Below are 16,597 nucleotides of genomic sequence, written 5' to 3'. Positions count from 1 at the left end.
GAGAACTGGACTGGAAAGATTTGAACCTCAAATCCAGCTCCAGTACCTTTTAAATGTTTTATCATTGAAATTCAATCTGTGTAAGTAAAATAAATGTCCACATGAAAGTGAAATTAACTGAATGTATCGCCCTCTCAGTAAATAAAATAAAACAGGAAATAGATAAAGGAGAGAAATGTAAGGAATATTAACTGGAGATACTTTACATCTCCCTCAGGCCAGCCTGACAAGTATCTTTTTAATCTGTGTTTCATGAGAACACTTGCAACTCAAGTATTTTTAAGAGCCAGGAGGCTGAGCTCCATTGTGCAGGGTCATGCTGGCATGAATTGCTAGAACTGAGCTGCCCATCCAAGGCATAGAAGAGGAGTTACTACATTTCTATTGGGAAACTGACGCAGGTGATGGAGGAGGGTGTTTTCCCCACTTTATTCTGACCGACCCTCTTTTCTTGCCCTTTACATTTGCTCCCTGGGCATTCGGTCACATCACCTTCCTCAGCCTGGCTCCAACTTGATGATGATGACTGCATTCAGAGTTTGTAGTTCTTCCCCTTTCCTGCCAACCTTTGCAATTCCTTTCTTCTTCAATAGCTGCTTGCTGTCAGTGAGCTAACTCTAGGGTCTGAATTTCTACATACTGACAGATCTGCCTCTGTCATTGTGTCAGGATGACCTATTCATGGACCAAATTAATCTTCTGAAATTTATTCTTTCTGTTGCTCGTCCTGCTTCCCTCCAAGGCAGCAAGTTTCCTCATGTGCTGTCTGTTAGGATCCTGAGTCAGAACAGGAAAATGGTCTGCCTGATCCAGGATCTTTTTTCTTAGCTAGATTGAGGGGCTTCCTGTGCAGTCACTGTGGTCTTCTGATCCCCTTCTATAGAAAGGGGTTGGGGATGGGAGAAGTAAGATGATTTGGAGGGTTCCAGAAAAAGCGTTCATGTTTCTTGTATTTTGCAGGGATTTCTTGGTTCTTTATAAGGTGGGATTTGATTAATGGTCTAGTTAGAGGGGGGCATGTAGGCCTCTTTGGTTCCTCCCACTCTTTACTTCCTCTCAGTGAAGGAGCACACTTGCTGAAGACTAACTTCAGGAAAGGGTGTTGAAGAGCTTGACTGCTGCTTTGCATTCTGGAGAAAGTGTCTCTTTCCCTGCTGAATATACATGCTTGCTACTTGCTCATCTGACCTGGGGATTAGAACCCAGCATTTTGCCTCCTAACGAAGACAAACACTAGCTGTTTCAAAAAGAAGGGTAATCCATCCTCCATGTGCTATTTTCCAGTCAGGTATGTTTAGGTCTGCCTCTGAGGATCATATTATGCCTGGAACCCTGAGCAGTTTCCTTGTTACTGTGTTACCTATGCTAATCTGATGATTTCTAATGTTCTGGCTTAATCTACCCTCTTGAGTCATAATGAAGTAGGATGTGGATGCTCTTTGTTCCCACTGGATCTTCCATCCTTTCAAACTGCCTTTCTAGGCTTCTGTCCTGAAAAGAATGTCATGCTATCAGGATGCAAATTGCATGACTGGAAGTTGCATATTCTCATTGCCCCATTGAAGGCAGAGTGCTCTTTATGTCCCTGATACTGCCAGTGTCCAGGGCAGTGTCTAGAAGCTGCTAAGTGTCAGCCTCCTGCCCTCTGGGTGGTTTTAGTCAATAGGAGCGTTCTTTTGATGAAATGGTTGTCTTGAACTATATTGGTTGAGATGATCATTCAGTTTTGTGCACAGGTTCTGGGAAGAGCTTTTGCTGCTTGTCTAATCTGCCACCAGACTCTGGAAAGAGCAGTATGGATTAGAAAACCAAGTTAGTTGCTCTTTATTTAAAAAAAAATAAATAAAAAAAAAGAAAAATAAAAGAAAAAAAAGGCTGAGATCATTAAGCAGTTCAATAAAACAATCATAATTTTTCTAAGAATTTAGCTGAGCCCAGCCACCTCATTTCAGATGTGTATTCTGGCCTCTTTGGTGTTTCTTCCAAACCTGGCATTTCTGATTCCCTGTCTGCCCCTTCTTTCCCTCCCACATGCTTGACCTCCAACAGCATTCCTTCACTTGTCTTAAGACCTTACATGTCATTTCCCTCTCCCTCTCCCCCCAGGAATGTGATCCTGGCCTGAGCTTTCTAATTGTGTGTAGCAAGGATAAAAATCCTTGCCTTGCTTGGCTGCCCCCTGTTTGGAAACTCACCCTAAACATTTCCACATGGTTTGCACTCTTTTTGCACAGCTAAAATTTTTGGGATTTTTTTTTGCCTTTAAACTTTTTCTTGTTTAAAAAAACCCTCCAGCTTCTTCTACCTTAGGCTGCTGGCACTGACCTTGCCTTGTTACTGTTTGCATTTCTTTTGTACCTTTTTGCAGCTGAAATCTCTATGGGCTTTTAAATCTGTCAGCAGCCGCTACCAGGCTCAGTGTGCAATTTAGCTCACTGTTTTCACAAGTTTCCCAGCCCTGAACGCTTTCCAAATGAGCCATTGTTGGGCTGAGTTAAAGAGGTATTGTCTCTGCTTGGGCTAGGTTAGTGTGGGTTCCAGAATCTGCATGTGCAGCATTCTTAGTGCTGCAGTGTCATCTTGATATTGGACCCCTGGACACTTCCTTCTCCAAACACTTTCAAATATATAGGAAGAAGAAAACACTGCCAAAACTGATTCATTGAAACGTTATTGGAAGCTTGTCTTTATATTGCTGAAACTCTCATTTAGACATCTTCGTCTGTCCCTGCTCATGCAGGCTGCTTGCTATGAAGACCATTCTTATTTGTTTCCTTCCCATTAGGACCTGAAACTGTCAACTGTGATTGGAGCCCTGTTCTGGTCAGTGCTGAATAAACACAGAGCAAGTAGCAGTCTCTGCTTTGATGATTTTATAGACATATTGTACAGGAAGAGAGTCTATTGTTATACATGTTTTACAGAAGAGAAACCAAAGCTAGGGAATTCAGTGGTGTATCCAGAGGGAGCTTGTAACAGGGTTGGGAGTCAGTTCCAGATCACAGCATTATCCTTCATTTTGTAGGTTGGCTAGGCTCTAAAAGGGTGTGTTCCACTGAACTCACTTTTCTTAACAGAGACTGAATTTGCTGGTCTGTTCAACCTGGTGTGATGCTGTGTGGAGATATGTCCTTTATGTCTGAAAAGCTGGTTGTCTTTTGCTGGGGACTGTGTGGTTCAGAGGACAAACATCTGGCCAAACCTTTCAACCTGTAGGTTGCTGTTGACATTACTGCCACTAGACAACTGTCTCGTGACCTTTTTTTAAAAGATACAGTGATTTCACTGTTCTCCTTTTATGGAAGACCAAGCTGGTACTACAGGCCAGGAAAAAAGTGTATTGAATTTTTAGCCTTTCTTTAAGAGTCATAAGGAGTGTCTTTGTCACATAAGCCAGTGCTTTGAGTTTTTCACTTCATGCCTTTCATGTGGTCTTTCCCATCCTTGACTAATCATTAGTAATGGAAGTTTGACATGGGAGTTGTTCAGGCTGCCTCTCTTCATAGGTTCTGCTCTGACAGGGAGAACTCGCAGTAGCAAGGTAAAAATTATGAAACCAATTATCTTTGCAGCCTTTGGGAGCCACTAAGTCCTCTGCCTTTTGATTGAAGGCTAGTCACCATACCTGGTCCAGATTCCTCTCAACCTATTAGAAGTTACCAATGCAGCTGTTGACTGTTTTTTTTCTGTTTTTCTTTTTCACAATCTCCAGGATGAATTGGATCTTACAGACAAGAACAGAGAGGCTATGTTTGCACTCCCTCCAGAGAAGAAATGGCAGATTTACTGCAGCAAAAAGAAGGTACTATTGTTGTCCCAACTGAAGCAGCTCACCAATAAATTCTGTGTGCACGTACATTATTACTGATATACATCTAGATTTGAACTACATGTTTATCTACTGTTTACTCAAGAACATGATTAAGTGATATAAGGATTTTTATTAGCATGAATATTGCACAACTTTCTTATAAGTAGTGTATGCACGTGTGATTTCTGAAAAGGATGTTAACAAGTTAAAATCATGTTGTCCCATTCTGAATCTTTTGCATGTTTGGTTTTGGGTTTAGTTTGAGGTTTTTTGTTTTTTCTTTTTTCTTTGAGCTGGAAGAAAAGCTATCATGGAAATTTTTTAAGGAATTTTTAAAAACTTTTGTAGGTTGCTTAGAATAGAAAATGTATTGCTGAAATCTTTCAAGATGTCTTCAAATATCTGTAAAGTACATAATAATAGTGATGTAATAAAACTTGGTAGTTCAAGGTCTTCCAGAGCTTGTAGGAAATGTTCCGTATTGCACCGGAAAGTGAAGAAGACCTGCTCCTATCAATTTCTATGTAATGCTTCTCCATTCAAGGTCTTCAAATTTCTGATGAACCAGTGAAAGGGGCAGTAAACCAGAGGCTGATGTATCACACTAAGTATTTTGTCACTGGCAGAATGATGGCCAAGTGAATTGACAAGTTGTATCACTGTTGTGAAACTTATAAAAGAAGAATTCTTGCAGGAGTGGTGTGGTGGAAAAGTTTTGCTGCTCTAGGAAGGAAATAGTCAGAAACAAAGATAGTCCCAACAGCATGTATTCATTAACAATAAATGTTAGGGAAGAAAGGTGTGGTGAGTTTTATTTCCCAAATGTGCAAGTCATGCTATGAGAGCATTAGTCTTTGTATGTAAATCCATATATCAGAAGCTGAAAGAGGAGGCTTAGATTTCAGTACAGAAGATGGCAGATTGAAACCCTGATGATGGTCCTTCTGAGGTTGTGTTTGCTGCCTCTCTTTCTGTGGGGGTTTGGCGGAGTGGGGGGATGGGGGGCAGAGGAAATTAGCTTGCTTTCTTACCATGTAATTAAAGAAAACCTCAGTCAAACCAATCAGATGGGTGCTTTGCACATGTATTGCTTTTGGTTGAAATGTATCACGTGGGGAAGTTAATAGCAACAAACCAGTTACAGTGCCTCTGAGCTAGCAATAATTCAGGAAGTGCGTAAGAGCAGTCTAGGCTCAGTTGTCTTGGGTGCTCTCTCCGTTCTTTTTCCTGCTGGTACACAGAGCTTGCAAGTAAAGGGAAGGTGCAGGCTTCTGTGGTTAATGTCTGCTTTACATTTTTGCTGGCTGGCTCAGCTGGCTTTTTCAGCTCTGGTGGGAGAGGATCTATTTGTAGCTGTCTTAGAGAACCACACATTCTACCTCCCGGACCAGTCAGCCTTGGCAGGAATATTCAGGCTTTAATGTATTAAATATGTTGGTTGGATTCACTATGTTACACTTTTTTTCTTTTCTTTTTTTTTTTTTTTTTTTTTAAAGCAGTGGATTTGATATAAGAATCTTGAAGACCTCCAGAGTTAAAGAAGCTGCATACTGGAAAATCTTTATAATGCATTTATAGTGCAACCTCAGTTAGCTGAACTCCAGCTATCCAGAATGATGTGCTAACTGGAACAGGATACTGTTGCCAGATGTCTATTCATTACATTGTAGATACTTTCAATTACTTGAAACTTTAACTGTTCAATATTATTCATTGTTTCTCTCACAAGCAGTCAGATGATCGGTGATGACATATCTCTCTTTCTAGCCTACTAACTAATTTACCTATCATCATTGTTTTACAGTGACAGAGAAGCTTGTTGCAGGCTTCCCTTTAGAGGAAAGCTCTCCCCTGAAGAATTTGTAATCTAATTTTAGCCATAAAGGGCCCAATTCCTCGCTTGGCAGAACACTGTTAGCCATCCAGGACAAGCCCCCCGAGAGCTCTGTCTTGCTGATGTTGGGTTCTTTGAGTTTACTGGGAAGCAAGGGCTCTACGTTTTGTAATGTGGCAAGTGAAAACACTGTGAACTAGAAGGTCAAGTAGTCCTGGCTGAGGCAACTGTTCACAATCCTTAACCTCAGATGACTTTTCTAGTCTAAAAGTAACGGAAGGTCAGAGCTTCCCGATTTGGTCCAAAGGTGGTGAGATTAGTGGATTGTTTCAAGTAAACAAATGTTCTTGCACAAATGAAGATTAGTCATTGTTGTAGGCACATTTATCTTGGCAGTTAGACTTTAGATATAATCTTTTATGGTATTCGTTCCCAACATGGTAGCAGAAAGTCACTATTGTATCAAAAAACTCATTCCAGCTGTTTCTGATACCAAACCTTTCTGAAGAAATGGGGGAAGACATGTATGTTTGTGCATTTAAAGTTATTTGCCAGGGGCACAGCTTACCAGTCAACATTCCATGGTACTCAAAGGAGATGCAGTTCTGGATTGAAATTTCATGATTGTGGGTGATATCTACAGAGGAGAGCTCACACAATATTATACAGCCATACTTGCTTTGGTCACTCTTGTCCATCCTAGGTTCATATCTGAAACCATTAGTGCTAAAAACCAGTGATTTGATCTAAAGGAGTAGCTTCAGCTAGCAGCTACAGTGAATGCTTCACTTTCATTTGTGGAGTAGCTTTTTGCAAGGAAAATGTTAATGTGTTCTCAGTCTCAGCTGTCCTCTACCTTGCCATTAATCAGTACAGAGTGGACAATGAGAGATGTAGTTGTCTTAATTTGCATCAAAAGAATCATTATTCACTCACCACTGACAGCACCCTGACCTTCTACCCAAAACACCAGTACTACATGTTTCAGACTCCCTCTTTCTCTGTAGTATGAACTTCCCCTGATATCATATTGAGATATAAATAAAGCCATACGTAGACAGAATACAAATGACATCGTCTGCCAGTTCAGGTACTTTATTCTGGTTTTGGTTAGGATAATCTTCATGTCTCACCATTAGCTGAAATTTAGACTTACATAAAGCATATAATCCACTTCTATAATTCTTTCCTGTAAAATTATCTCTAGATTTCCCACTAGTTATATGTTTTGCAGGAATTAGGCCAAGCACTAGACCATGATTTCAGATGTATTTATTTGTAAATTTCTGATGTCAAGGTTTAGAAAACTATTGTTATTCAGTGCTGTTTTAGCAGGAGCTGGTACTAAAGTACATAATCTCATTAAATACTGATCAAATAATGATATGGAAAGCAAAAGTTGTCAGCTCAATTATTTCACCTGCAAAATGAGCTCATATTGGGATCCCCCAGAGGGTAGAAAATGCAGGTATTGCACTGCTTTGGCACACATTGCTTTGGTTGCAGTCTGCATTTCTAAGAACGAGGCCTCATTGTGCAGGCAATAGCTTATTGCCTTCTGTACAATCCTACAAGCTCTTAGACTTATTACTATTGGAAATCAAGTCAAGTTGTTTTCTTTTTATGGCGTTTCTTGCCTCCAGAGACTAATTTGTAAGCCTTCAGTTGAGCAGATTTTAGTAAGAAGCACACGTTTTGCAGAGTTAAACAAGTTAGGGGTTTTTTTACTTCTGTGTTTCTTTGAGGGAAAAATTGGTAGCAAATCTCTTTCCAAAGTGCAGTCAAACTGGACTATCTGTATCATACAGCTTGTCTCCAAACAAATAAACAAAACCAACAAAAATCTTAATCCTAATAACTATTTGAGCTTTCCTAGATATTTTAGAGTTATTTTGTACTCTTCTGATTTTAGTTGTACCCTAGAATAGCTGTTTTGAGTTGATTGTGCTTTACCTACTCAAGTGAAATTATTCAAACTCAAGTAGTGAAGCAATAATCAGCACACTGCAGCTTTCTGGAAAGAGGCATTTATGGCATCTGAAAAAGAGTACATGCTTATAATCCTTAAATTGATTATACTTTTTCTATTATGCGAAACAGAGAAAAGCTTCTCCACAATAGCAAAATAGGCTTTAAAAATTCTGAGGAAAATTTATCTGAACCATATGCTGTAACAGCCAATATGCAGAAAAGATAATTTCCTTATGATTCCATCCCCTGCAATTATTTTTTTAATATCTGTCAATTATATTTTTCATATACCTGATGAATAAAAAAACCCTAGTAAACTGAATATGAGAAAAGGAGTCAGGAAACTCCTTGGTTCTAAAAGTCTTTGATGTAAATTATTGTATAATTTCAAAGAACTTTTCATTATTATATTTATATATAAATGCATTTTTGTCTACCTGAAAGAAAGAGTAGCAAAGTTAGGAAACTTTGTGGCAAGGTTCTGGCCATGCCATCATCTCATACCTTTTCCCTGCACTATATACACATGCCTTGGCTGCATACAACATTCCTTCTTTCCCTTTTCCCTTTTCCCTTTTTTTAAGATACAATCTTAAAAATCTGAATATATTTTCGGTTTAAGCACTGTTCATTCTTTTTCCTTGCTGCACCTGTCTTCTAAGGTATTCTTGTAGGAATGGATTTTGTGGTGAAGTCTCCAGACACGAGGGAGCTCACTGCAAGGAGCAGGAAGGATGGAGTAGAAGGCACTTTTGTGCATTAAACAATCACTAAGGAGTCCAAGTCCTTTCGACTGAGGTCACAGGTCAATGCTGAAACCAGTGAAGCTGCAGTCCAGGTGCAGAGTGCCCCAGATACCCTTCTAGAGAAGGTTTACACCTCTTCCACAAAGCAGCAGCAGATACTGCTGCATCACCTGGTGTTCAGTTCCCTATTCCTAATGTGAGGGCTGCATCCAGCCCTACATTAGGCTTCAGAATGCCCTGGGGAATCCTAGCCTTAGTCAGGCTTTAACTTTTAGAAGTTTTACTGCAGTCTTTTTATACCATTTGCAGATCAATTTCACAAACTCCCACTTTGGTACCGTGCTGGCTGTCTGACGTTAATTAAGATAATGTCTACATGTCAGTTTTGGGTTTTTTTCTTTCTTTGAGAGTTTCTCTTTGGGCTTTGCCCTTGAGATTTGCATTGTCAGCAAAATGTCACCATAAAAGGTATAGCTTGATATTGTGCAGCTGGATATAGAGTAAGATACTTCTGTCCTCCATCCCCATGCCCCGCCTGCCTTCAGACTCTTGCAGAGTTCTAAACAAAATTTCCAATCCAAACCCAGGCTGTATTACTGCTATAAACCTTGCTTGAAACCCAGCTACAGTTCCAGCTTCTAGAGAGTGCAATTCACCCTATACCTCGGATTCATCTTTCTGTTAAAACTATAAATATAAAAATTAATTCACATGTATAATATAAATTCACATATATATATGTGTGTGTGTGTATATAAAAAAAACCAAAAAAACAAAAAAACAAATGAAATCTGCTGGAGGAATCTAAGCTGCTTTTGTAGCTTTTGATATAATTACCTTAGCCTAACAGGGATGAAGCAGAATATGGATGCAAATATAAAACCTGGAGTCCTCCTTGCCTTTGGGGAAAACTTTCTGAATGGAGTGAAAGTTCCTGCACCTACTGTTTGTTCTTGGGTTGCTCCATTCTGTGTTTTTTTGCATTGTGAAGTATAGTTTCAACTTGGTTAAGATGGAGAGGCAGTTATTTCTCAGCTAAAGTGAACTGGCAGGGCTTTTCTTCCAAAACCCTGAGGTCTTTTCTTTGCATTTAAGGCTCTATATGGAGGCTCTAAGATCAGGAGGCTGCATTACATCTGTTGTATTTAGGTAGGAGTTCTGCAATTCTTACTGTAGGACAGTGTTAATTTCTTTGGGTTCCTACTTTAAAGTAGGAGATATAAATGGAGATATTCAGAGGAAGATAAGATATTCCCTAAAGAAGAGAGAAAATGGATCTTCATCTGGTCTCATTTAGTGGTACAATATACCAGATGAAGATCACACCATTGTGTTGTCTGATTGTGGGGGTTTGGTTTTGTATGGTCTGATCCGAGCTACAAAAGCCCTTTGGGGTTCATTCTTTCTGTATGAAGAGTGCCAAGCATGTGGCTGTCTCATAATAAATGAAGTGGATGGTCTGAAGTTGTATTATTTCAATTCTATCTTCCTGTGGTATTTTTTCCCTCTCTGAAATACTCTTAGAGTCTGTTATTGATTTGAAATATTAAACTCTTTTGGTTATGGATTTATAGCTATAAGGAGCATTTAATGTGTCCCTTATAAGTTCTCTTCTTTAGAGTTGTTGTTATTCTACACGCTGTATCTGGTAGCAGCAGACAGGAACACACAAGACGATTTGCTGCAGTATTTGAGAAGCCATTTGTAAGGAGTCTCAGTTTGATGAGGCTTGGATGTGACTTCATGAGAGTTTTTCTCCCAGCTTTGCATGAAGTGTTTAGGGGGAGTGTGGGTGGGTGCGGTGCTTCTACTCTCTTTTCCCCTGGGAAGTCTGAAAAACACACAGTAACCCTCACAGCACATGTGATAGCCTAAAAGCAAAAGCATTTGGTAGACAGTATCATAGAATCATAGAATCATTTCGGTTGGAAAAGACCTTCAAGATCATCGAGTCCAACCATTAACCATGCCCCCTAAACCATGCCCTGGAGTACCCTGTCCACTCGCTTTTTGAATACCTCCAGGGATGGTGACTCAACCACTTCCCTGGGCAGCCCATTCCAATGTTTGACAACCCTCTCAGTAAAAAAATTTTTCCTAATATCTAACCTAAATCTCCCTTGCCTCAACTTGAGGCCATTTCCTCTTGTCCTATCTCCAGACACCTGACAGAAGAGACCAACACCCACCTCACTACAACCCCCTTTCAGGTAGTTGTAGAGAGCGATAAGGTCTCCCCTCAGCCCCCTCTTTTCTAGACTGAACAACCCCAGATCCCTCAGCCACTCCTTATAAGACTTGTGCTCCAGGCCCCTCACCCACTTGGTTGCCCTTCTCTGGACACGCTCTAGCAGCTCAATGTCTTTCCTGTAGTGAGGGGCCCAAAACTGAACACAGTACTCGAGGTGCGGCCTCACCAGTGTCGAGTACAGGGGAACAACCACCTCCCTGTTCCTGCTGGCCACGCTATTTATGATACAGGCTAGGATGCGATTGGCCTTCTTGGCCACCTGGGCACACTGCTGGCTCATATTCAGCCGGCTGTCAACCAGCACCCCCAGGTCTTTCTCTGCTGGGCAGCTTTCCAGCCACTCTTCCCCAAGCCTGTAGCGCTGCATGGGGTTGCCGTGACCGAAGTGCAGGACCCGGCACTTGGCCTTGTTAAACTTCATATGATTGTAGGAGGCTGGCAAAGCTTTTTGAGACTTGGAGTGCTTAGTGCAAGTGTATTGCTGGCTAAACAATGAGGATATCTGATGACCACAGGGCAAAGACCACCCAAAGCCAGAGAATTAGACTTTATCTGAAGTCTTTGGTGCATCAGAAAATGGTTTCTCTTCCTACCCATGCTTTAGAAGTTTGTGGCAGCTCTTCAGTCAACATTTTAATTTAACTCAGTATTCAAGCCTTGACAATGACCTGAACAACCTGATCTAACTTTGAAATTAGCTCTGCTTTGAGCAGGTCCTCTCTGCCCAAGGCCTCTTCCATCCTAAATTGTTTTGTGGTTCTCTGAACTGACCATAAATCAAACTAGGAAAGCAGTTTTATGGCCCTATAAAGAAAGGGGGCAACAGTAAGGCTCTGTGCAACTTACTATCTCCTGTATTATTGCCATGAGACCAACTCCTTAAATAGGCTGTACAGAAGATATTGTTTGGTTCCCTCCCAGTGCCTGGAATCCATGGTTGTTTTTGGTCTGAGTGACTGTGTGACTTCCTTAGCTCAGGAGACTGCTGGTGAAACAGTCTGAAATGTGGAATTTCTCAAATGAATTCTCTGGAAATAGACTTGCTTTCAGTTAGCCTATGGCTCAGTGGAAATCTCATAACACTGGTAAGTCACAGTGGGAGGATGTTGCCCTTTACAAACCACGGCATTCCTTCAGCTGGATGTTTGGAAAATGCCAGCAATTGTGGAGTTAACTTGCTTTTTTTCCCACCAGCATCTGTTCCTTTTTCTGTTAACAGAATGACTTCATGCTTAGATGTTTGGGATGATTTGTTAGCTTGATGCTGACATTGGGTCATTCCAGTATCTATAGACTAGGTATGGAAGACAGACACGTGGCTTCAAAAATTACTCTGTTATAAATGCAAATAGGCTTTAGAGCAGTAAATTCAGAAACTCTGGCCTATGACAACCACAGGACATAGTGGCAAAAAAAAAAATGCAGCAAGAGTGTCACTAATGCAGCAAATAATACACACATTTTCTGATTAGTGGTGTATTTGGGTCTTTTCGGTGTGAAAGAGCTGTTTGGTTAATGGCACCCGTTAATGTGTGTAGTAGGCTGAAGTAGTAGCTCCAAAATTTGGGCAACATGGTTAATACAGTGTAAAGTAGGGCCTAAAATGATATACATTTCCTTCTACATTATTTAATGCAGAGAATTTTTTCTTGCTGGAAGAATAAAACTTGAGATTCATATAAGACACCATCTCATTCTTTTATAGTTCCATATAATGAATTTAGGCTTTTTTCTCATCTCACATAAGTATAAATTTGTTGGTGTAGACCCCATTATTCCTTGTGCATACCTGAGAAGAAATATTGACCATTTTGTATGGTTTATCATTAAGTTCCTGTAACTGTGTCTTCATGGGTTTTTTCCTTGATATTTTCCTTTCTATAGCAAGTACCCTGAAGTGGTTACTTTGAGAAACAATATAGTAGGCTTAATGATGTGCGAGACTCCTCTTAAAAATATATTTTTTTTCTTGGAGTCATTCTTGTAGTGGTTTAAAGGATGAATTTTGTGTTAAGGGGGCAAAAATGCTTGCACAATTCAGCTGATATACCATTATTACAACTTGGAATCATGATACGTAAAAGACCACATTGTAGCAGACATAAGAGGAGATAAGGAGTTTTTCCAAATCGTTCATTTTACTTGGTTTTTGTTTTCCATGCTGCAATACTAACAGTTAAAGACTCATTTATTTATCCTGGTATAAGAGGTTATTTTGGGTCAGGGATTTGAAATTATATATTTATTTATGTATAATTGAAAAGTCTTCTCTTCCCACCCTCCCATGGGAACAGCAGGGAATATTTTTAGTTTCTTCCTCTCTCTCTCTCTCTCCAACAAGAAAGGTTAGCTTAGAAAATACATTTCCAGCTCTTTTGTTCAGACTGATGAAGGCATAAATGCCATAAACTTGCTGTGGTATTTGCTGTAGATATTCTGAATATGTAGAATTTGGGTATCCCTCTTACAGTTCTGCATTTTTCAGGTGTGCTATTAGTGCTCCGGTTGAAGTTAGCACTCAACACTTCTCAAAAATCAGGCCCAAAACGGTCCTGAGTTTATACAGTGATAGTTGGAAAATTGTCGTCATCATGCCTAATGCTGTGTTTCGCATTTGGCTTGCATTCTGTGGGAGTTTGGGAGAGCTCAGTGGGAGCAGATTTGATCCTACCATGGAAAAAAAAGAAGAAAAAAAAAGAAGAGAAAAAAAACAACAACATTTATCCAGCTGTCATCCTACTAAAATGGTGTCATTTGCTGTACTTAAGAACAAAAATAATTGTGAGCAATCTAATCCTGCTGTATGGGAAGTACATGTAAATGCTGATTGTGTGATTTAGTTGCTGTCACTGGATTATGTTCTGTCCTTGTCTGTCCTCTTGCAGAAGTTCTGGGTCTCCACAATCCAGTCAGTCCTGCTGATAGTATGCAATAATAATATATACTGTGTACAATGCAGTTCTCACTGTTCAGATTAGTCTTAGGAGGATAAGCAAGAGCAAGGAATATGTAAATAACTAGCATATTTCTCTGCTATGAGAGAAGCAAATTTTGCACAGACCAGGGCTCACTCTTCTCTGTATTCTGAATTTCACTGAAGGCCCACCAGCCTTTCAAAGCCAGTGAACACTGGGCAGGAAGAGCTGCTGAATTCCCTATCTTTTCAGTGAAAAGGTTAGAAAAAGGCACAGTAAAGAATTGTTGCCAGCATCTAGTGACAGCCATGAAGAGAAAGAAAGAAGTTTCCTTCTACTGTTCTGGAGAATTGTTTAGTTGTCATTATAGTCAGACGTGACAGTTTCAGCTACACAACTGAACTGAGGTGAAAATCACATTGTCTTCTGTGATACTCAGTCACCTGTTGAAATGCACCTGGCATCCCAAACATTTTGTAGATGTAATAGGCGAGAGACATGAAGGCTGGGAGAAAGAGAACATTTTTACCTGAGTTTATGGAAAGGGGAGAGAGGCAAAGGCACTGAATGATACATTCAAATATTGGGTTAGCAACTTAAAATCCATGGGCCTCTCAGTCTGTATTTATTCCCTTTGTTCACCTGTCCGACAGCTCCTAACTTCACTGTTTTTTCAATAGTGACTGGGGTTAAATGGGGGAGACAAATAGAAAATATGTGGCTGCCCTGACCATCCAACTGTCATCACTCTTAGTAAAAGGCCCAGAGCAGAAGTGAACTGGAGCAAGCAGCAGTGTCACTGGAAAAACAGACAGTGGACACATGGACAGTGAAGAGAAACCTTTTAGAGTTTAGCATTAACAAGTTCTGTGTGTGCTCTCAGAAGAACTTGTCTTAGGTAGCTGTGCTGACTCTAGGTAGGTGTGTCCTAGGTAGTTTCATGTGTCTTTGAGCACCGTTAGTGACATTTCATTCCCATCATCAAGCAACATGCAGGGTGACTGCCATGAATGGTAGGTGACTTTTATTTTATTTAGAAAATATTTTAAGTGGTTGCTTGCTGGAGATAAACAGAGTAGGACAAAAAGATAAATTTTCAGTGGAGGCATGTGGCAGACAGGAGGCTCAGTTACACAGGCTGGGTTCTTCTGTGGCTTTTCGTATTGTCTAAAGAATGCCAGGAGGAGGAGGAAAGGAAGTGAGGAAGGAGATGGTCCCAATGATGTAAATACTAGTGGGGTAGGGATACAGTTGAAAACAGTGCTGTTGGAAAGTAGTAATCTGGGTGTTCGAATCATGTCAGGGTCACCAAATGTTTTGGCCTCCCACCCTCCCCACGGGAGGGACCCCACACTGGAGCAGGGCAAGAGCGTGATGAGTCCTCCCCCTGAGGAGGATGAAGCAGCAGAAAATAACGTGTGATGAACTGACCATAAACCCCATTCCCCGTCTCCCTGCGCCGCTGGGGGGGTTGGTAGAGAATCCGGGAGTGAAGTTGTGCCCGGGAAGAAGGGAGGGGTGGAGGGAAGATGTTCTGAGATTTGGTTTTATTTCTCATTAGCCTACTCCAGTTGATTTGTAATAAATTGAGTTAATTTTCCCCAAGCTGAGTCTGTTTTGCCTGTGATGGTAATTGGTGAGTGATCTCTCCTGTCCTTATCTCGACCCACAAGCTCTTTGTTATATTTTCTCTCCCCTGTCCAGCTGAGGAGGGGGAGTGATAGAGTGGCTTTGGTGGGCACCTGGCGTCCAGCCAGGGTCAACCCACCACAATGGGTGAAGGAAAAGTCCCTTTCTGTATCCACAGCATGTTGACTGTAAGCTGAACAGGGTTAATGCTAGAATGGAAATGTACACATAGTACCTTTACGTAACACAGAGTAAAAAGTAGTAGGGGCAATGCAGAGCTTGGATGTTAATGGAACAATAGAGTATGTCCCACTGCTGCTGGTCCTACTTAGGATTTGTTGGGATTGTGACAGATTGTTGGCTTCACCTGCCACAGGAATTATTGCAGAACCTTGACCCTGACCTCAAGCTTGCCGCAGGTTTGTGTGGACAGAGCTGTGTGGTTCAGGAGTACAATCTAAGTCCACAGCCACACACCTGGAGAGCAGGCTGAGTCCATGAGAAATGTTTCATTTTCTCCTGAAGACCCCCTGAGTAGAATGATCATGAACTGACCTCCTGACTGGTAGGATCCTCCATAGTGCACATTTCCCTTGACCTCCAAAAGAAGTATACAGAATGGGCTGAGGGAAGGTAGGCTCCTAAGAACTTCTTCATTGGAAGTGCAAGGAATTCATTAATTGCCTTATTTGGCAGCTCATTATTTAGATTACACACTTATCAACTGCAAAATATCAGTTGATTGATTTGAGGCTTGTGAAAAGTAGAGCATATAAGAGGTTTTAAACGTGAGTATGGACTTCAGCTAATAGGACAGAATGATCTTTAGGCAGCAATACAGTCAGGAGAACATATCCAACGAGACCAACTTCCATGACAAAGGTAAAACATTCAGTGGAGGAACAATGCGTAATACCGGTAGACTTCAATTTGGCAAGTAAGCTTTGTCCTGAGGGCTGAAAGTGCTGGATAATTCAGTGTGGCCTCAGCTGTACATTTAAGTAGTTCTGTAAACACAGGGACAAGTTGTCCTCTTGGTCACTGCACTATAGCCATAAATTAATGCCTGGTGATGGTGGCATCCCCATCCTACAGCAGGGCTAAATATGTTTGAAGAGGGACAAGAACAATTGTACGATCTGTAAATGAGAGGAGGCTGATGCAGTCAGTGCTGGCAGCAAATCTATATCTGTCTGTATTGAGGAGAATGATAAAAAAACAACAGAAGAGGAAAGAGAAGAGAAGAAAGGTTCGTAAAACTAAAAGTGTACTATGCATCCCTGCTGTAACTTAAAGTTTCTTAAAATGGGATTCTCTCCATCAGTAATTTATAGTAAGTCTTGTGCCAGCTAATGGTTATTGTAAAACTTAATCTTGGTTTAAACACTGCAATTATACAGTTCATTAAAATCAGTGGTTGAGACTTCTGAGGTTTCAGAA

General features: G+C 40.7%; 1 protein-coding gene across 4 annotated transcripts in view; it reads left to right on the top strand.

The window, feature by feature from the left end:
* The window catches only part of DAAM2 (dishevelled associated activator of morphogenesis 2), a 211,930-nt gene that overhangs the window by 104,730 nt on the left and 90,603 nt on the right, over positions 1-16,597 (top strand). For all 4 annotated transcript variants that reach the window (XM_052805722.1, XM_052805723.1, XM_052805721.1 and 1 more), the window contains one exon: positions 3,713-3,802. In XM_052805722.1, the coding sequence (XP_052661682.1) occupies positions 3,713-3,802 (90 nt within the window). The remainder of the gene's footprint in view (positions 1-3,712; positions 3,803-16,597) is intronic.

The sequence above is a fragment of the Harpia harpyja genome, chromosome 13 (assembly GCF_026419915.1).
Source record: "Harpia harpyja isolate bHarHar1 chromosome 13, bHarHar1 primary haplotype, whole genome shotgun sequence".
Classification (NCBI taxonomy): domain Eukaryota; kingdom Metazoa; phylum Chordata; class Aves; order Accipitriformes; family Accipitridae; genus Harpia; species Harpia harpyja.
This window is presented reverse-complemented; position numbering and strand designations above follow the sequence as displayed.